Raw genomic sequence first — 21,692 nt, 5'->3', positions numbered from 1 at the left:
ATAGACGGACAAATCTATATCACTATATAGGCGGATAAATTCACATCACCATATAGACGGATAAATCCATGGCAACATATAGAAGCACAAATTCACAATATATAGAAGCATCAATCCGCAACAACATATAGAAGGACAAATCCATGGCAACCTATAAAAGGACAAATCCTCAATAACATATAGAAAGATCAAATCCGTGATGAGACCAACTTAAGGTGCAAAGGGACATAAACGTTCACCTTAAGATAGGAAAATTATAGTTCCTTTTAAGGAACATATCCGCAAAGAGGCCAACTTAAGGTGCTAAGGGATTTAAATGTCCACCTTAAGATTGGAAAATTATAGTTCCTTTTAAGGACAAAACCCACGAATAGGCCAACTTAAGGTGTAAAGGGACTTAAATGTCCACCTTAAGATTGGAAAATTATAGTTCCTATTAAGGACAAACCCACAAAGAGGCCAACTTAAGGTGCAAAGGGACTTCAACGTTCACCTTAAGATTGGAAAATTATAAATCTCCAACTCGAAGACTTGGTGGACTTGACGACTTCAATTTGAACACTTGGCGAATTTCGAAGACTTGAGCTTTAAAACCTGTAAGGCTTAAATAAGTCAACTTGAAGACCGGCAGACATGAAGACTTGGAGGAATTGAATACTTCAACTTAAAGTTTGGCGGATTCTGCAGACTTCAACTTGAAGACCGACAAACTTGAAGATTTGATGGACTTAAAGATTCGGCAAACTTGATGACTTCAAATTGAAGATTCGGACTTATACTAAAAGTCTACATCCATCCATCGGAGATGCCAATTTGCTATGGAGGCTTGCCCCCATTGAACCACTAATCCTTGATAAAGCACAAAGTTCATGTAAGCCCGATTTTGAAGTTCCAATCAAGTGGATTATATTCCATCATTCTTCCTTCAAATAACAATTGGGGTAACATGTATATTTTGAACTCATGCGACTGAACTTAGAATGAAACTCTAATATGCTTACGTACCTCGGTGAAGAGGATCAAGTCATGCCGTAGTTCAGAATGGGTGAATTTTTTTTATGTTCTAACTTTTGACTAGATCGCCTCTTTCGAGGTTTTTAAACTAGCAGACTCTTTTTTTTTGGTGAGCCGTATACAGTTTAGACTCATGCGGGCCAGGAGTATAGGAACATGCAGTTTAGGCTCGTGCGTCAAGGAGCATAGCGACTTGCAACTTAATCTCGTATTTTGAGGAGCTTTGCAACTTGAAGATTTTGCTCAAATTTGAAAAGCTTCATGACATTCAGTTTAGGCTCGTGCGTTGAGGAGCATTACGACTTACAGTTTAGGCTCATGCGTCAAGGAGCAATATAATTTGCAGTTTAGGCTCATGCGTTAAGGAGCATAGCAACATGCATAGACTCTTCAGTTTCATCTTCAGATGAATATTTGCCCCCATTCTGAGCATCGTCTGCTTCTATTTCGTCATGAGGCTCAAAGTCAAGAAACCTTTGATCTCCATTTGTAGCCATACTCAATTCCATATCATGTGCACGAGTTGTTAGTTCTTCAAATGTTTTGGATTTTATGCCTTGTAAGATATGTAGCGAAGACTCTAATGCATGTCGTGAATGCACATTTCTATGCCAGAAGTTTCGCTAAGGCGATCTTTGTAGTCGAGACTTAAGCTCTTCCAACGTTTGATGAAGTCAATAACTGGCTCATCCTTTCGTTGATGAGAGTTTGTAAGTTTGATCATGCTTACGATGTGTCTTGTGCTATAGAAACGATTGAGAAACTCTTGCTCCAACTGCTCTCAACTATCAATGGAACCATATTCGAGATGTGTGTACCAATCGAATGCATTACCTTTGAGAGATCGAACAAACTGTTTGACAAGATAATCACCATATGTTCCAACATTATTGCAAGTTTCAACAAAGTGTGCTACATGTTGTCTCGGATATCCCTTGCAGTCGAATTATTGCAACTTAGGAGGTTGATAACCAACATGCATCTTCAAGCTATCAATTCTTTGCGTATACGAATTTGCATATGTGAGTGATAATTTGGGTGACTCAGGTTTATCTTTGATAGACTCCATGATGAAGTCCTTTAATTTCTCAACGGGAATCAGACCTTCAGCGGAGACTTGAATCTTCTTAGTTGTCGTTGCTTGCTTTTTGGAGGAGTCTTCTTTCTCTTGTAATCTTTGAAGATTTAAAGGTGTTTGTGTTGATTCCCCCTCTACTATGCTATCCAATGTATCTGTTAACTTCAAAAGTTTAGCATCTTGATCTTGCATGTGCTTTGATAAGCTTTCAATTGCTTTCGTCAAATTTGCCAGTTGTTATTCTACAGTAGAAGTTTCAATAACCATTGCTTGCATGATCGCTATTGAGGATGAAGAATAATATAGATCATCGTTGGAATAGAGATTAGAGGTCTTATGAGGAGATCCAACGCTCAAGTCAACATCGGCTTGCATGAAAGGTTTCTTGGAGTTAGATAAACTAAGTTGAGCAAGAACCTCTTCGATCGTTTCGGCGATATCGTTCCCTTTTTGGGTCGCGCTTGTAGAGGATCTTGTTTCTTTTGAGGATGAAGATCCGACAATAGGGTTTAATGGGGATGACACTTGAAGTGTTTGTTGTCCTAAAGAGCTTACTTTGCTCCTTGTGACTGGCCCAAAGCTTCTAGAGGTAATATTGAGGATGTTTTCCACGTCAGCATAGAGCTTGGAATTAGCAGCTTTAGTGGAAGTTGATCTGGAATTGATTTTCTTTGAAGCCATTTCGATGTTCTAGAACTTTGGTGATTGAAAAGTTGAGATGAGAGGTAGAGATTGTTCCAATGGGCGTGCCAGAATTTGTAAACAATAAAATTGGCGTCAAGAAAATAATCGAGACCGAAAAATATCGCAACAATCATAGTATTTTATTTCGAATATTTGAGTGTTACAATTCCTATGAATCCTCTCATTCTTCTTTCCAATAGTAAATAAATTCAAGGGCCTTTGAGCTTGATCTTGAATCTATATTTGTTGCCACGAACGATGATCTTGAATTCAACTAGCACGAACTTTGATTTGAACTCGTACTCCTTGAATGTTGATTATTTATTCGTTCTTGAGCTTGAACTTGATTTATTCTTCATTCTTGAGCTTGAACTTTATTTCTTGAACTTGAACTTGATTGCTTGAAGCTTGAAACTTGTAGAGAAATTTGCGGTGTTTGATTCACGAGCTCTCTCTTACTTCTTTTTATAACTTCTGGTGTGTTTTGTGAGTTATTAAGACCTCTATTTATAGTTGTGGAAGGGAGGTGTTATGATAAGAACAAATTCTTTCCGACCAATCAAATTGAAGCGTGACATGACCGCATTTGATTGGCCAGAACATGCCATTTGCACATGTGGCGCGGTTTCATTGGCCTTTTGATTTGACTTGGTATGCCTTGTTATTTTGACACGTGGCATGATCCCATTGGCTCTTCTGTTTGACTTGGCGTGCCACATCATTTGACACGTGGCACCAAACTGGGCCTCTAGGAAGATGATATATTGGGTTCCATGAAGTGGGCTCATCGTTTTTAGCCCAGTTAATGGGCTAACCCAATTGATTAAGGCTTATTTATTTAACCCATATAAATTAGACATATACAATTAATCCACTTATATTAGCCTAATAAATTTATTTGAACTAATATATCTTAAATTTAAAATATAGTCCAAATTATTTTATGAATTTAATTCTAATAAAATTTATATGTCTACACTACCTAAACTTTCATCTTGTTAATAAAGATTTGATTCCTCAAACTATAATTTCCTCCCTTATTTTCCCTTCCCATACACACTAAATTAAAAAAAAAAAGTCAGTATTTTTACTTTGAAATTTATTTTTGACTATTACATTAACATTTTCACACTTTAGTGAAGTAAATATCGCTTTTAATATATTATGCTCAATTTCTAAAATATGAAGTTTAATTTTTAAAAAATAAGTTAATATATCCTCAATTCAATTGAAAAAATATACTGACTCACAAAGATTCAACATTCAACTCCAATAGGTTCTCGAAATTACTATTTAATTTTTTAAAAAGATTGCTCAAGCTTTTAAGTTAATTTTCGAATCAGTAACTGTGACTCAAATATTAGTTCAACAAACTAAATCCATTTGGGTGATGAAAATTAGATTTTTAACAAGCTTAAATATGTGGGTTTAAATTTCGAATTTGATTTTGTGAGAAATTTGGAGTGGGTGTTATTTAGACTTTTTAGAAATAGTATAAGGAGGTTGTATATAAAATTTGAAGTCATTTAATGGAGATTTGGACTGGTTTTGAACAAGAATTGCAACTAAAAATCGTGGAAGAAGTTCGTCTACAGACGCTTGTATAAAGGTGTATAAAAGTGTATAAGATGTGTTTATACACTCTTATACAATATTATATAAGATTATACATAATTATATAAAAAACTGACTTCGTCTTCTTCTTTGCGTTTTTTCTAAAATTTAACTCAAATGTTGCTCAAATCTATTCCAAATCACTTCAAATTTAAATTTTGAACTATCTTATGATATTTTCAATCAATTGAAACAACACCCAATCCAAACAACTAACAAACTCAAAAAAATCCTATTTTCAAAAACAAAGCTTTGAATGGCCTTCAATTGTGTACTTCTACTTTTTAATTTTCTTACATTACAATCAGGTGATACAGGGGGAGAAGCAGTAATGGCGGACGACCCCTTAAAGCATATGTAGAAGATGTGAGAAGGAGAGAGAGTGAAAGCAATGGTTGTGAGGACACAGATTTAATTAACTCCATAGCTTTTAGAAGCAATGGTTGTAAGAATATAGATTTTGAATTTGTTAGTGCTTTCAAAATATGTACAATATAGGCTAGATCGGGTAAAATCTTAAAAATATAGGCCATATTTTATTATGGTGTGAAGTTACGTGTATTTTCTTGTAATTCTTTCTATAAAATATCCATATCGTCGAAAAGTATCGGGGCAAATTCTTGTTGAATCCTTAAAGTCCTCGCTATTTAACTCTCATTTTATTAATTAGTACTACTTTTGGGGAAGGGGAGGAGGATATTTAGGCATGAACATGAAAGTAGCAAAGGCAACTCTAGTGTTTAATTAGAGGTAAAGAAATAAAAGCACCAACAATTATAATTATGTGAATAGAAGAAAGTCAACCAAAATTAATAGAGGGAGACTTGCAAAGGTCAACAAAACTATGCATGAAAAGATTTTCTTAAAAAACATACGTGCATCGCAACATACTAAATACGACTAGTTAGACTCTATAGAACGTCAAAATCCAATTTTCAAATGCGTCTACCTTGGTTAACTTTGAATGGTTGACTTTCATAAATAAATAAACTTAATTATACATCTCTCTTTCTCTCTAGCTTTCTATAAAGGAAAGCAATATCCTTCTGTGCCTTTGGCAAGTTATTGAGACAAATAACTCTTCAAAGTCAGGAACTATATAATCCAATCCGTTCACTTTTAGTTGAAATATTTTGACTTTTCACGCCCCTTAAGAAATAATAAATGAAGTGCCTAATTTATCATGATACCCATATTAATTGATGCATATTTTATTAGATTTGAAAAAATAATTTGAAATGAGTAATAAATATTGTGGGTATAACAGGAAAAAAATAATTTGTCTCTCTTGATATGCGTAAAGTGACAAGTAAAAATGAAAATCTATTTTTAGTATACATGTCAAGTAAAAGTGAACGGAGGGAGTATATGAATAACATTGGTGGTGGCGGAGCCACGATTTGAGTTTTATGGGCGCTCAATTCTACGAAAGTGACTTTAAATGTTAGTAACTGAATTTTTAATTTAATTCTACATATCTAATGAATCAAACCAATATTGTACGGTCTTTTTTTTTTTTTTTTAACTTATTCTCATGCTACATATTTTTAGGCATGTTACACTGAATATATAAATATAATAGTTTACTTATATCATGATTAAAAATAACAAATTAAATTCTTCTTCAGACAATTTTACCTATATTTAAAAGAACTTTATAATCCCCTTCTATAAGTAACAGAAAAATTAAATGGAGGGCGCTGAGTAGAGATTGGAAGTTAAGTATAGGTTACTTGTGAAGATGTTTACGAAAACGAATTCACACCTTACATGTGGCAACAGCATCGCGACTCTGGTCATTTTACAAGGCGTACGTAATTACGTAATAGTAGTATTCAACTTAATCGTGGAAAAATGCCAAAAGTTAAAGAACAATGTAAAACTTTGATTTTAAGAAATAACCTCATTCCTCAGCTAGTAAACTACGCCTTTCACACTTCTTATCTTTGCCAAACTCATTAAGAAAATAATCTGGTATAGTATAGTATTAATTATTAATCATAAAAGGGGGGGGGGGGGGTAATTGACAGAATACCGTTATCTCTTTTTAAATGAGCAAGTAAAACATTCTTCAAGTAGTAAGGATGGAATTATAAAAAAAATTAATGTCTTCTATATTTTTTATGAAAAATATTTTAGATTAATATTTTTTAGGTAAAGTGATAGATGAAAAGAATTGGATGGAGTAATTATTTTCTTATTTTATCTTACTCTTTTGTAATATCCCTAATACAGTCCGTTTAGGCTGCTTTATACCTAAAATTCATTTAGAAGTCAGAACCATCTTTTAGTGCCTTTCACATGAAACTTCATTCACTATAATGTCCAACTTTTAAATTTTCCAGTAGTTTTCAGAAGAAGCGTGAGGAACGCACTAAAAGCAAGCAAAATGCCAATCCAACAGTCCAAGTGCACTTGCTTAAGTGCGTGGATTTTTGCCAAACTTTCCCACCACCACTTTCCTTAGCATTTCAACTTTGAAAAACCCAGCCTTCATTATACAAAAGTCATATATAGCTATAATTCCATACCCCCTTCACTCTTTAAACCTCAAACGCTATGGCCTTCAACAAGCCTAAAAAGCCCCTTCTCTCTCTTAATTCCAAACTTTGCACCACCTTATTTTTCATTGTTCTTTTCACCATTCCTATCCTTCGCCTCCTTCATACCCCTACCAACTCTATTTGCTGCACCTCTTCTTCGAATATCGAGTCTTGGTCTGGTGATCTACGTGATGCTGAATTTTCATGGAACCGTTTGAAGTTTATTGATAAAAATCCCCCATTAAAAACTCTAAAAATCGCGGTCTTTTCTAGGAAATGGCCTACGAGTGCCACCCCAGGTGGCATGGAGCGTCATGCCTATACGTTGCACATGGCTATGGCGCGTCGTGGCCACAAGGTGCATGTCTTCACATCACCACCAATGATGGATGACTCTGCCCTAAGTCCATATCTTTCACCAACTATTCATTGGCACGAGGGCGAACCAGGGAAATGGCGTTACAATAAGGCGTGGGAACAATATGAAGAGGAAAATGAAAGAGAACAATTTGATGTAATTCACTCGGAAAGCGTGGCATTGCCTAATCACGTAGCTCTTGGCCTTTCGAATCTCGTGGTATCTTGGCATGGAATAGCTCTAGAGAGTGTACATTCAAGCATCTTCCAAGATTTAGCAAGAAATCCAATTGAGCCTATGACACCTGCTTTTAATCAAAGCCTACAGGGCATGATTCCAAAGGTGTTGAATGAAATTCGATTTTTTCAAAACTATGCACACCATGTTGCCATAAGTGATAGCTGTGGAGAAATGCTTAGAGATGTCTATCAAATTCCTAGAAGGAGAGTCCATGTGATTGTTAATGGAGTGGATGAAGAAGAATTTTGTGAAGATTCAAGACTAGGCCATGACTTTGGGTCCAAAATAGGTGTGCCCCACAATGCAAGCATAGTACTAGGTGTAGCTGGAAGATTGGTAAAGGATAAAGGGCACCCTTTACTTTTTGAAGCATTTTCACAACTCAAAGAAAAATACCCTAATGTTTATTTAATAGTAGCAGGGTCAGGACCTTGGTTACAAAGGTACAAAGATTTAGGACCTCAAGTTATAGCCTTAGGTTCAATGAACTCATCTGAGTTAAGAGGATTCTATAACTCAATAGATATTTTTGTGAACCCTACACTTAGACCACAAGGGCTTGATCTTACATTAATGGAGGCAATGATGAGTGGGAAACCAGTTATGGCTTCAAGGTTTCCTAGTATAAAGGGCACAATTATTGTGGATGATGAATTTGGATTTATGTTTTCTCCAAATGTGGAGTCTTTGGTAGAAGCACTTGAAAAAGTGGTTGAAGAAGGAAGAGAGAAATTAGCACAAAGAGGAAAAGCTTGTAGGGAATATGCAACTTCTATGTTCACTGCAAAGAAGATGGCTTTGGCTTATGAGAGATTGTTCCTTTGCATCAAGAATGCAACATTTTGTAGCTACACTTAGTATTTTCTTTGAAAATATTTGATGTTATTGATTACTTTAGGCATGGAAATTTTCTTGAGGGGTATATATATAGAAATTGTTTCATTCTCTCTCTGGTAATTTCCGCATCAACGTTAATTATGTTTAGTTTTATTTACAAAGGGCGTGCATATAATTGCATCCTACCCAAAAAGTATCTGTGGCATTCAATTGAACCTTCTATTAAGTCTCCGCTCGATTATTCTATTAAATTGAGTCTTCTTCTGCATATCAATTGGTGTAAAAGTCTTGGGGAAAATAATAAGTCCCCGGCTCCAATTTTAAAGTACGCTGGTCAGAATTTTAAAAAGCGGTTCCGGCAAACATCAAAATTATGAAGCACCAGGAATTCAGCCATAATGCTGAAAAATACCGGTGATCCTTCAAGATTTGTGGCAAAATCTTGACGATCACTAGATTTTTTTAACTTTGTGGCTGAAAATTCTAGTGATCGTCAGGATTGTGTCATAAATCTTACGATCGCCAAAACTTGCTGAAATTCTAACGAGCGTGCTTTAAAATTTGGTGTGAGACTGTTTTCTCAAAACTTTGTTACCGGAGTTAGTCTGATTTACAACTGCCCATTGATAATTAGCCATAGTTTTAAATTTGATCAAATTTTAGCCACTTTTTCATGTGAAATAAAATTTACCCTTAGTTAAAATTCAAATATTTTTTAGTATAATATGCTTGAGTTCAAATTTTTCACGTTTGAAATTCTAGCATAATGTGCTGGAATTCTAGCATAATATGCTGGAGTTTTATACGCAGGAGTTTCAAAATCTAGCATATTAAGCAAGATTTTTTCGTGTTTCAGCTAAAAAAATATTTTTGTTGAAGTTTCATCTCCGTATTAAACAGTGATTACTTTTCAGTTATTTTGCAAACACTGACTATTTTTCAATTAGCAATCTAAAAACTGACCAATCCAAGCTATTTAACACTATTTGTGTCATTCTCCTTTGATGGGCCTGTGGATATAAACGGCATGCGGCATTAAAAGAGGGCAAGTGCACAAATAGTCATTCTCATGAATGTTATTTAGAGATTAGCCGGTACTTATTTTGTTCTGAAATTTTAAACTAAAAATTTTAACTTCAAGACATTTTTATCCTGAAAAATTGAACTGAAAAACTAAAATTCAGGACGCAATGACTAATTTCTAAATAGTAGCCCTTTAGAGTGGCTACTTGGTGTCATTTCTACCCTTGAAAGAGTAGAATCCATGATGTTCCAATGAACAATTTGTACACATGTTCTAATGGAGGTCCAGAGAACCCAAAAGCAAAGAAAATCTTCTAGCCCACCTGTTGATAGACCCACTTAAACTCTTCAAAAATTATTGTTGGCTACAGTCCATGATCAACATCAATCCAACAAATTTGCTCTTCTATTTTGCTCGAATCGATCATAAGCAGGCCGAGTTCTTAAGAACAACAACACACTCGAGACAAGTCCTAAAAGAGCAAGACAACCCCACCAGAGAAAAGTTGACAAGTAACATTTCCTCCCCATACAAACCACTGTATCAGTCATCATGTGTTGTGCAAAAGTAGCACCAACAGCATTATTGTCATAAATGAGAGCAGCAAGAAAACCATAGACGAGTGATCCAATAGGGATGTTTGTTATGAGAATGTTGTGGTTCACTCCAACACTATTTGGTCCAAATAATTCTGATGTAATTGACACTGCTGCAGCAAATATGAATCCTGAACTCAATCCAATTAAAGCTGTTCCTGCTTGGATTGCTGCCTCATTTCCTGTTGCTGCTAACAAAAAGAATGCTATTGGTGTTGGAACTAATGCAACGGCTAGCCAACCTGTCCTTGCAAAATACAGTTTCCTGTAAAATTCATTCAATTCCCATCTCAATTCAAATCATCATATCTACATTTATGGCAAGCAACAACGAATTCGGGATCTAGTGTCAGTGGGTTCAGAATGAGTATAATGGTATTACATGTATGCATTTTTAATTTTTTTAATTTATAGAAAGTAATAATGGGATCAGTAAAAAAAATAGAACCTGCTCTAAATCCGCCTCTACACCTACTAAAACCAAAGTCATTATGCAGAGTGTTATGATCCATTCCCTTCTTCCACACCCACCCCTTCATACACCCAAAAGAAAATAAGAAAACAGAGGAAAAGTGAGCTTTAACTTACAATCTGATGAAATCTGGAGCTGCAGAGAGCAAGCGGCCAAAGAAGGAGAAGGATGAGTAAAGTGTGATGAGAGTGGAAGTCATTGAACTATGTCCAAGTGACTGTGCTATTTGGCCAAGATTGTTACTATACACAAGCCCAATTGTTCCTCCACAAAAGTATGCAAGATAATATAGCCAAAAGTCCAATCTTTTAACCAGCAACCCTGCCTTGTGTTCTTCTCCAAGCATGTACAACTGATCCTTCCCAATTATTTTTTCACAACATCCTTGATCACTAGCTCCACCGGTGCCTATAATCCTCGCAAGTCTTAGTGTAAGAGTCGGTCCATCACCATTTACACCGTAGGACATTACATTGATTTGGCTATTCTCGCGACTAAGTAATTCTTTATGAAATTCAAGATCATCAGCATCAACAAGTAGTAAGCCGGATCCTTGAAGGGGAAAGCTTGAAGAAATTTTCTTCTTAAACCATTTCCTTGCATAGATAATGCCTGGAATTCCCAATGGAATAACAAGAAGTAAAATTGCACCAGCAAAAATTACACGAGCCGTTGATGGATCTGTCGAATGGACAAAGAGAAGATAGAGGCCAGTGATTGCAGCTAGGAAATTTAGAATTACGAATATGAGTTGTTCGTGTTTGATGGCATCAGAGGGCAGAGAATCGATAGGGGGTTGTCGCAGGATTGGGACAATGACTACAATTGAGGTGATTAAGGGAATGAAGGCATTGAGAAGTAGGTAAATATGACTAGAAGAAGGATTTATAGCCATTGCAGCGAGGTTGTATAAGGCTGCACTAACTCCATTGAAACTCACTGTGAGTGCAAGTGCTAATGGTCTGTTAGAAGGGAAGTTTTTAATGCAGAGAACAAAGCAAACTGTGTTGAACCAAGTGATGCTGCATCCAGCTAACAAGCAAAGGAAAAATACCTGCAACAATTAGTCAAAAGGAGCTGACATATTTACAAGCACTAAAGAAGTGCAAGATCAAACCAATAACAATATGCTTTCTTTTTCTTCCATTATCTTAAAAATAATTTGTTTGATTTCTCCTAACATGGAAGAAAATAATATGTTGGTGATACTAATTGGTTGAGATTACGTCTTAGTCATATTAGTAGGTTACATTTAAGCCCATTGCATTATAGGAGCGCTAGCTTTTTAGTCCTAGATTTCGGGATTTAGTGGCCTAACGCCAAACATTAATATGAGGACTTTCCTTTTTTGAAAAATCTTCTTATATAATTAATGAAGTCTTTTTTAATTAGCTTTTGAGATGCAAAATTATTAATTATTTTTATAATTAATTTTTTCTCAATTGACAATATAGCCAATCAATTTAAGCTTACTAACATTGCTGATCTTAGGAAAGATTGTATTAATATTAATTTTGAAAAACTTCTTTCGGTTGAGACAATTATTATAGGAATCGCTAAACATTATTATATAAGCAATATAGGCATTTAGCAAAGAATCAAGTCTTCTTATGTGATGAAGTATATTAACTAAGATATTATTTCTGACAATACTTCTCTCTAGCGCTCTATGTCTCTAAATTTTTTCTTTGTATATCTTTATTAATTGTTATAATTTTTTTGCAATCTCATTTCTAAATCAATCCATACATTCATTCGAAACCTGATTCTATGTTGATAATTTACTACTTCAATTTGCTTATTGCACAGTTTGAAAATTCGAAAATGAACAAGAAAGAATATGCAATTTACTTGTTTCAATTCACTTAAAGCTTGTTTTTTGACAAAATAATGACTCTCTCGGAAGAATAGATAAAATGAATAAACATATACATTTCCAGTGAGAAAGAATAAAAGAGACGCAAAATTTGGGTTATATGCCACTGCTTATGTCAAATGCAAATGGCCAAAAAAAGGTCTCCATTCATAAATAAGGTCAAGTAAACTATAAAATAAAAAAATTGTCTTTTCCTTTTTATTAGAAATTTATACTTTATATTTTAATTCAATATTTAAAGAAAATTATACGCCTATTTGCTACAATTACTAACTATTATTGAAAATTGGGCCCCCTAAAATTTGGAGGCCTAAGGCACTTGCCTTAGTGACTTGTGCATCAGAGCCACCCCTGCTAGATTTATATACGAGCCAAAATTAAAATTATTTCTTTTTAATTTTATTATATATAATATTAAGTTAAATGAGCTTAAATGAAACTAAATGAATAGTGGTGATTGATATGGCTAACTTCAATTTACTAGGGATTTGAGGTATATTTTTGTTGTTATTGTACTTTTCTTTAGAAGAAAATGATTTTAGTTGTTAGGGGATTTGTAACTAGCGGTTGAAAGGTAAGTTCACTGACGAAAGGAATAGGGAAGGTATAGTGTAAGACCATACCCCAAAATGCCGTTCAAACTTCAAAGAGAGCTTTCACAGGAACGAACAAAATGAGAGGAGGACAAGTGTCTCTTTGATGCCTTTTGTCTTAAGCTACAAGGAAAAACTTTCCCTCTAAGAATATCCTTTACTTGACTAAAACCAAATATTCTTTTTTATTTTCCCTTCATATTTTACATCAGAAATGTTGATAAGAACTATTCGTCGAAAAAAGCAGAGAATATATATGCTCTAAAAAGAGAGAACCAAAAAAAAAAAAAAAAATGGAAAAAGAAGAACTTCGAGTTTTCAGCTTTCTTCACTAACTCTTTTTAATTGTAGAATAATGTCGACCACTCTGAAATCTAAATGAAATGTTTCAGTGTTGGTGTAACGTACACCAGATGTTTCAGTGTTGATCTTCATGTGGTCTTCTAAATCTGTACTTCTATGCTGTGGTAAATTTTTCCTAATGTTTTCAACTTAATTATACTATATTCTCAAACTATTTCCTTTTTATCCATTCACGAAAGAATGATCTCTTTTTAAATTTGAAAACAGTTTAATTTTATTTTTTAATTCTATCCTCAGTGAGAAATTTTTATAGCAATACTAATACTCTGACATGTTTAACACCACAAGTTTCAAAAAGAATTATAGTCGCACAAATATTATAACTTGTTTAGGATTACAAGTATTAATTAGATTTTTATTTTTTCTTAAATTTAATGCCCAGTTAAATAAACTCACATAAATTGGAATTCAGGAAGTATATTTTATAGTGAACAAGTAATATTACAATACATACTCCACACAGAGACTTTGGAACAAAAAAGGAATTTACCAGCTACAGGCTCAGCAAGAAGGAATTAGTGAAAGATTATAAGAATTAAATACCTAAGAAAAAGGTTGGATTTTCTTAAACTATTAACATATGAAGTTAAAAATAATCACAAATAAGAGTATATAGATGGCCTCTATGAGAAAATTCAAGGTAGGGTACAGGAAAAGGAGCTAGGATGGTATATATGGGCCTTTGGGAAGGTCGTTGCTTCAGGAACCTTCCCAAAGGTACGAGGAAATGCATGGAGTTATTTGGAAACTAATCAAAGAATAGTTTGAATTTTGTGGTTCTTGGTAGGGGTGGACATTCTGTACTTCGGTTCGATATTTCGGTATTCGATTTATCAATTGTGTATATCAAATACCGTACCAAAGTAGTTCGGTACGATTTCGATTTGATACATTCGATTCGTGTCTTTTAAAAGGAAATTATTTACAAACGTGAATAATTGATATAAATGGAGAGTGGACAGTGGACACCCTGTGCTAAGCTAGCAGGTTATACGAAGCATTTCACATATGAGTATTGTGTGTGAAATATGTGGAACCAAGCAATTGAAAAAGAGTATTAAGCGGCACTTTCTCCACTGTAAGGGGCTCAGCTGCTGCATTTTTTTTTTTAATGTAAATAAAGTTCCTTTCTCAATTCTCATCATCCATAACTTAAACAATTCTGTGCATAATGATAACAAATGAAGTAAGCCATATGAAAGCAAGAAGACCAGAAAGTTTGATAAGGAAGCCTAAGCAACCAGTACAATTGCATTTGCAAGTTAGCAACATCAGGCCAGCAGTAGAATTCATTAAAATGAAATCATTTTAAATTTCTAACTCGTCAATTGCAACAGCAACTAACGAGCATCAGGCCAGCTTCTAACGAGCAGCAGAATTTAAGTTTACACAGATTAGGAATTAGGGGGCTTGGTGTGTTAGGACTTTGGCTTATTGGGCTGGAAAATAGAAATAGAGGTGGGCTTGGACTTAAAATATTTCGGTATTTCGGTATATCAAAATATTAAAATCTCAATACCGAGTACCATACCGAAATATTGAAAATCCTATACCGAAGAATACCGAAATACTGAAAAAACCGATACCGAAATACCAAATTATTTCGTTTCGGTTCGGTTCAGAATTCGATTTTTCGAATTTTATGTGTTCTTCGAGCATGGCAAAATTCATTCTTTTTAGCCACAAATAACAGACAGTACATGTATGAAATAGCTAAAGGGCCTATATTAAATAAATTGATGATGCAAGCAATACGTATGTTATATGTGGGAAATCCTAGAATTTTCGTAGCCTTTTGAGTAAATTCATAATAAGAACAAGAAAGGAAGAAGATTTATGAACTTTGGACCAAAAATATGATGGGTTATTGGGAAAACTTGATGTTTTCGAACTTCTTAGTAACTTCAATTTTTACTGTTTGATGAAAATAAATTTCAACCCCCAAACAAAACAACTACTTCATCGGGAGTATTCTCAGTTTTTTAGATTTAAACTACGTGAATTTTGATCAATATTTCAAGATGTATTTTTCTTTATATTGACATCAGAAGAATTACAACTTATAATATTTTTCGTATATTTTTTTAATATCTAAAGTTTAATTTTAAAATATTGAGTTAATATAATCAAATTAATTTTAAAAATTAGTCGCATTGATTCTTAATAAACATAAAATGCCACATAAATTGGGATGGAGCAACGTATATCAAATATAAAATGAATGATATTTTTTTTGGAAATAATTATGTGATTAAGACAGCTTGATTAGATGACAGATTACTGATATATACCTTTGTTTGTGATAAGAAAAGGAAGAGAGAAAAGGAAACAGATATTCATGCTTAAATACGTCACATAACTAAAATCCGTATATCTAAAGTTCGTATATTTACGACCCTTGCAGGTAACTAAAACAAAAATGAAAAAGGAGGCAACAGAAAAGGATAGCACGGGTCATTTACTGTTTTTTGGGCTGGTTTTAAAATATTGTGTTATTCACTGTTTTTTTGGACCTTTTCGGATTACAATAATATCAAATTCCTTAATTCTGACACTGCATGAACTATTTTAAATCAGAAAAAGACAACAAAATGGTTTTAAATATTTTTGGTTATGCACTGTTTTTTAGACCTTTTCGGACTACAATAATATCAAATTCCTGAATTCTGACACAACATGAACTATTTAAATAAAAAAGCCAACGAAATCGATTCATTTGAAAAATATTAATATAAGTATAGATTAACATAAATATTAAAAATATTGGCATAGTGAAAAGGGTGCAAGTGAAAATGAATCGGATTGTATTACGAATTTAAGAATTAAAAATCCGAATAGACAATTAAAAAGATATTAAGAAAAAGAAAAAGATATTAAAAATCCAAGTGAAAATCCGATTCATTTTCACTTGCACCCTTTTCACTATGCCATGCCTCCCTCGAATAAAACGAAAAAGAAAAATTTAGAACACAAGAATTAAAGATTTAACTTACATGGAGTAAATATTTACACTGTCTCCCTTATTCTGCAACAATTAATCTTATTCTTTATGGACAGTTAGTCAATCACTTGAAAGTGTGAACTTTTCAAGACTAAGTTAAACTCAAGAACTAATTCTAATTAAGAGGAAAGAAAAAAAAGAGTGAAATAATACTAACCACAAAATAAGGCAAGGAAATGAGGTCAAGAATGACAAGCCACTGAATCCCGTAACCAAAGAATCCCATGAAAGCAGCGACGAACATGACGAACCACAACGGAAAATACATCAAAGCCAATCCAGAGGACCATCCCAGAGCTTTTCCGAGATCCGACGCCGTTGCCAGGTAGTTCAACTGCACCTGTGAAATTCCCAAAACAGCCTTCAGCTCCGACGAGTAAGCTGAGAAATCGAAATTGGTTCCCGTGAATGCTTGAATCCATATGGTCGCCACTAAAATCATCCATTTTCTTGATTGTCCTCCCATTTAATTTGAACTAATTATAACTGGTGAGTACCTCTGGCGGTTGGCGTCTGGAAAGAATTTTGGAGAGAATTTGCGTTGTGTACAGACTTTACGTGGCCTAATTTTTATGCGTTCGTTTCCTATAATAGAGAAAATACTCCGACTGTTTTTTTTTTTTTTGATTGTGACAGAAAGTGAAGACATGGACCTTGCTTTCCTTTTGTACTCCCTCCATCCAAGTTTACTCGTACGTTATTGACTTAGCATTAGGACGTTTAAAATTGAATCGTAACCTTTAATCGAACTGTAATAGCTTATTGACTTATTGATATCGGGTTATTGGGGTAATGATTGGTGAACGAATTGAGATTTTATAATTAACGGTTTAACGGGTTGGAGACGAATTACTCAATTTACTTATCGGATAAACAGTTAACTCATTAAAAATTTTTATATTTACACTTTTACATTTATGTATATAAAGTAGTATCCTATATCCTTATCCATAGGAATTTAGGGAGAGACCAACACTACCGGAAATATGAGATACGACGACATTTATTTGATGATACTTATAATAAATATCGGTGAATAGTTAATTTATTGACATTTGTTAGAAAAATGTCACAAAAATACCGACGTTTAGGAAAAATGTCATCAAACATTTTGACATTTTATTCAAATGTCACATTATTAGAAATACAACTACATTTAGTTAGCAACATTTGTAATAAATGTCAAAAAACATTATTTTGGCAAGAAAAAAAAAATAATTTTGGGAGACGATTAGTCTTACTTGGGCTTTCTTTTCTTTTTATAAAATTTCAAAAGAAAGTTAAAAATATTCAAACTCTATTTCCTTCTTGAAGTCGTAGGCCGCAACCTCCAAAATCTCCATTATCAGTTTATCTCGACTTCTTTCGTTGGTTTTGATCCCAATAGGCGGGTAAGATTTTCCTTAATTTTAGATTTATATATCTGAATCTTCTATGTCTTGTTTTTGGCAGCTTTTCGTTGTTATGTTCATAGCCCTAGATTTGCAATCTATAGGCTGGAGATTTTCTTTTTTAATCTTTGTTTCGTTGCAAAACCTAGAAGTGCCGCTAGCCGGAACTGAAATTTTCGCCATACCTGTTGTCGGAGTGAAGATTTCTGATCAGGTTCATCAACTCTAACTCATTTTTATAAGTTTGGCCTTTTCTTTTTCGAGATAAATGAGATTTGTGATATTCAGATCAAAAGCATTGATTTTCTATCTTTATTGTTTATTTCAATTTACTTTGTGTAGGTGAATTTCTTGCAAACATGGTTACGGTTACTACATATGAGGTAAAAAGGCTTTAATGTTGTTTTGCTACTTGCCCTTTCCCTTAATCAGTTGGTGATAGCCTTTTTTTTTCTTTTCAATTTCAGATCTTGGTTACACGTATTTTTGAAGGTTGTGAGACCAACTAATATGAAGGAATTTTGACTTGGTAAAGGCATGGACTTAGAAAGACACATGGATAATGAAGCTTTGAAGTGCATTGGCGTTTTTGTAAATCTCAAGGGAACAATATCATTACGATTTTTTTGGGGTCAATGATTATTTGAATTGTATGTAGTGTATGAATCTTGAAAGTTTTGCAATGAATAAAAATATTTATGTTTATGTTATTGTAAAGTCAATCACAGTTGATAGATTACTTTCTATAATACATAGCAAAACAAAAAGGGACTAATTTTTGGTGATAATTTCTCGATTTCTAATCTTTGCCATATATATCAATAATATTTCAATATTCAAATAATATCTCAAAAATTTATGACATTTCTATATATGTCGCAAACAAGATAAGTCAAGAGCTCAAATTATTGACATTTGATAGGCGTCATAAATAAATGTCGTTAGTTAGTTACCGACATTTATTTAAATATCGCAAAATTAACGACATTGAAATTTTCGACATTTAATGTAAATGTAAAATAAATATCGATAAATAATTTTATGATATTTATATGGCTTATAGTGACATTTAAATAATGTCGTCGTATCACATATTTAAGAGTGACACACATTAAAAGCTTTTTGAGAGAAGAGACAAAAAAGAATCTCCGGTCCCAAGAATTACCATCTAAATTGATCTATGTGGCGGAAGTGAGTTTCCATGACCCTTTGTTTGTATAGTAGAATCCAGACTGATATCTTAAATTTTTTTGTGTTTGACATTTTAATATGACTTCATATACGTTCCCTTTTGCTTTTGTTGCCTATGTTATCAGGATTATGTTCCGTTTCCTATCTTTTCTTTTTGTTTAATGGTGAGTACAAAATGTTTAATGAGGTATAAGTTTCAAGACAAATGTTCACTGTGGTAATTGAATGCAATATTAAGATGGCATATCCTAAATTTTTCCTTATCTCTAATTCTCTAATTCCTTTTTTAATGTCTATTAGATTTAGCCGATAAACCGTTCAATACTCGCTAATTCATTACAATCCGCCCGAAGTCTTATCGGTTGGAGATCGGATTACAACATTTATAAAACGACAACCGATAAGCCAAACGGTTAAGCGTAAATATCCGCCTGATAAACCCGATAAGTACCCCTACTGTCATGATTCAAAATCCCAACCTGTCGTGATGGGACCTAACACACTTGCTAGTCAAGCCGACAATCGCATAACAACTAATCATTAGAAATAAAACATGATTGAATTAACCTAACAATGGAAAAATCTCATAAATAGCTAATAAAAATACTTGAAACTCTACTACAACCATCCCAAAACCTGGTGTTAACAAGTATATGAGCACTATTAAGTATCAATATAGACAAAACTCTAGTACATATGTCGGAATAATAGAACCGTATAGAAAAACATGAAATGAAGGAGAATCAAGGTCTACAGACGTCATAGCAGCTACTTTGAAGTCTCCAAGCAAGCACTGGCAACGATATAGCAATCACCACGTCCAGATGTACTTGGATCTGTTGTCATGACCCGGAATCCCAACCTCGAGACCGTTATGGTGTCTAACATCCACTTGTTAGGCAAGCCGACATGAAACATATAATTAATCGATTTTAACAGTTGAAAACTAAATATTAACAATGATAACGATATAAGTCTGAAGTAGAGTAAAATAACACCGAACAACGAAATCTAAACATATCCCAGAACCTGGAGTCACGAATACATGAGCATCTAAAGTGCTATAAACAAGGTCTGAACAAAATACAATTGTTTTGAAACTCAATATAAACAGTAAAGATAGAAGGAAGGGGACTTCAGGGATGGGGACGTTGTGCAGCTATACCTCAAGTCTCCGACTGCGACTGAATCCGAGCTGAAAGCTATTGAGCGTCGCGAGGACCAATACCAGTATCTGCACAAGAAGTGCAGAAGTGTAGTATAAGTAAAACTGACCCAATATACTCCGTAAGTGTCGAGCCTAACCTCGACGAGGAAGTGACGAGGTTATGACAAGACACCTACATAAAATAAACCTGTACAAATGTATATACAACAACTGTAATAACAGAGAATGATAGCGTACAAACTGGTAGGGGACATGCGAAAAGGGAAGATATAATAACTACGACATGTATGAAATCACGAAATAACCAAGTAAATCACCAAAACTGGGAAAATTAGTCAAACCAATGATATGAAAATGGCACGGCATCACCCTTCGTGCTTTTACTCTCGTCCTCACCATGCAATAATATGAATAAAATGGTCGGCATCACCCTTCGTGCTTTTACTCTCGTCCTCACCATGCAATAATATGAATAAAATGGTCGGCATCACCCTTCGTGCTTTTACTCTCTTCCTCACCATGTAATAATGATAATATGAATGAAATGGTACGACATCATCCATCGTGCTTTTACTCTCGTCCTCATATGTAATAATGATAATGTAAATGAAATGGAACGACATCACCCTTCGTGCTTTTACTCTCTTCCTCACCATGTAATAATGATAATATGAATTCGAATAATAAACAATGCGGAGAATAAATTTAACTTCAAATATGGTGCCATGATATCAAACTTCAACCTCCAAAAATAATCAACAACTTTGAACTAAGCAATAAATACGAAACGAATAATCAAAGAAGTAATAATCTAACCTAAGCATATATATCATAATTAACGGAACAATATAATTCAAAGAAAGAATTTTCACCTGCACGCTTTAACCCAATGACAATGCATATGTACTCGTCACTTCACATATACGTTGTCCCCACACATAAAACACATAGAAAATGGACCAACAAGTCCTATTCCCTCAAGTCAAGGTTAATCACGACACTTACCTCACTCCGCAACCAAATCAGTGCTCAACCACAGATTTTCCTCTAGAATTAGCCTCCAAAATATCTAACCAAATATAGTTCAAATAATTCAAAATAAACTTTAGAAACTACCCACGAGTGAAAAAGATTCAATCTTTAATGTTTTTAGAAAAAGTCAACAAAAGTCAACCCCCGAGCCCGCTAAGTCAAAACCCGAGATTCAAACCAAAATCTGATTACGTATTTATCCCCGAGCCTAGTTATGTGATTATTTTCGAAATCTGATCACAATTTGAGGTCTAAATTTCTACCTAAACCCCTAATTTCTTTCACGGAAAGCATAGATTAAAGGTTACAATCAATGGGTGATTATGGAAATGTAAGGAAACAAGTTAAAACCTACTAACCCATGAAGTTGGGATGAAAAACCTCTTCAAAATCGCCTCTAGGCCAAGCTCAAACTTGAAAATGATGAAAAATAGGATGATTTCCTATTTTTAGAAGTTTTAAAGACGGGGCGCCAGGTGTTCATCGCGTTCGTGAGACACCTGAAATGATCGCGAAGTATTACAGCCTACTGGCCTTCGCGTTCGTGATGGCCAGTCCCCCTGGCCTTTGTCACGACCCAAAATTTACTATAACCCGTGATGGTGCCCAACGTCGCC

At 34.2% G+C, this 21,692-nt stretch overlaps 2 protein-coding genes across 3 annotated transcripts; one reads left to right on the top strand and one right to left on the bottom strand.

Moving 5' to 3' along the window:
• Positions 1-6,901: 6,901 nt before the first annotated feature.
• Positions 6,902-8,488, top strand: LOC104094631 (uncharacterized). Its single transcript, XM_009600594.4, has one exon. The coding sequence runs from the start codon at positions 6,950-6,952 to the stop codon at positions 8,387-8,389; it is 1,440 nt and encodes a 479-aa protein (XP_009598889.1). The 5' UTR covers positions 6,902-6,949; the 3' UTR covers positions 8,390-8,488.
• A 1,075-nt stretch (positions 8,489-9,563) lies between these two features.
• Positions 9,564-16,881, bottom strand: LOC104094632 (protein NUCLEAR FUSION DEFECTIVE 4). Of its 2 annotated transcripts, none has more exons than XM_018770244.3 (3): positions 16,451-16,881; positions 10,577-11,514; positions 9,564-10,230 (listed from the first exon to the last, which is right to left on the bottom strand). In XM_018770244.3, the coding sequence occupies exons 1-3, from the start codon at positions 16,757-16,759 to the stop codon at positions 10,164-10,166; spliced, it is 1,314 nt and encodes a 437-aa protein (XP_018625760.1). In that variant the 5' UTR covers positions 16,760-16,881; the 3' UTR covers positions 9,564-10,163. The 2 variants fall into 2 exon arrangements, with proteins under 2 accessions (XP_018625760.1, XP_009598890.1); XM_009600595.4 differs by having other exon boundaries at positions 9,564-10,253; positions 16,451-16,878.
• Positions 16,882-21,692: the final 4,811 nt, after the last annotated feature.

Source organism: Nicotiana tomentosiformis, chromosome 8 (genome assembly GCF_000390325.3).
Source record: "Nicotiana tomentosiformis chromosome 8, ASM39032v3, whole genome shotgun sequence".
In the NCBI taxonomy this organism is placed as follows: Eukaryota; Viridiplantae; Streptophyta; class Magnoliopsida; order Solanales; family Solanaceae; genus Nicotiana; species Nicotiana tomentosiformis.
The sequence above is the reverse complement of the archived record's forward strand: the minus strand, read 5'-3'. Positions and strand labels throughout refer to the sequence as shown.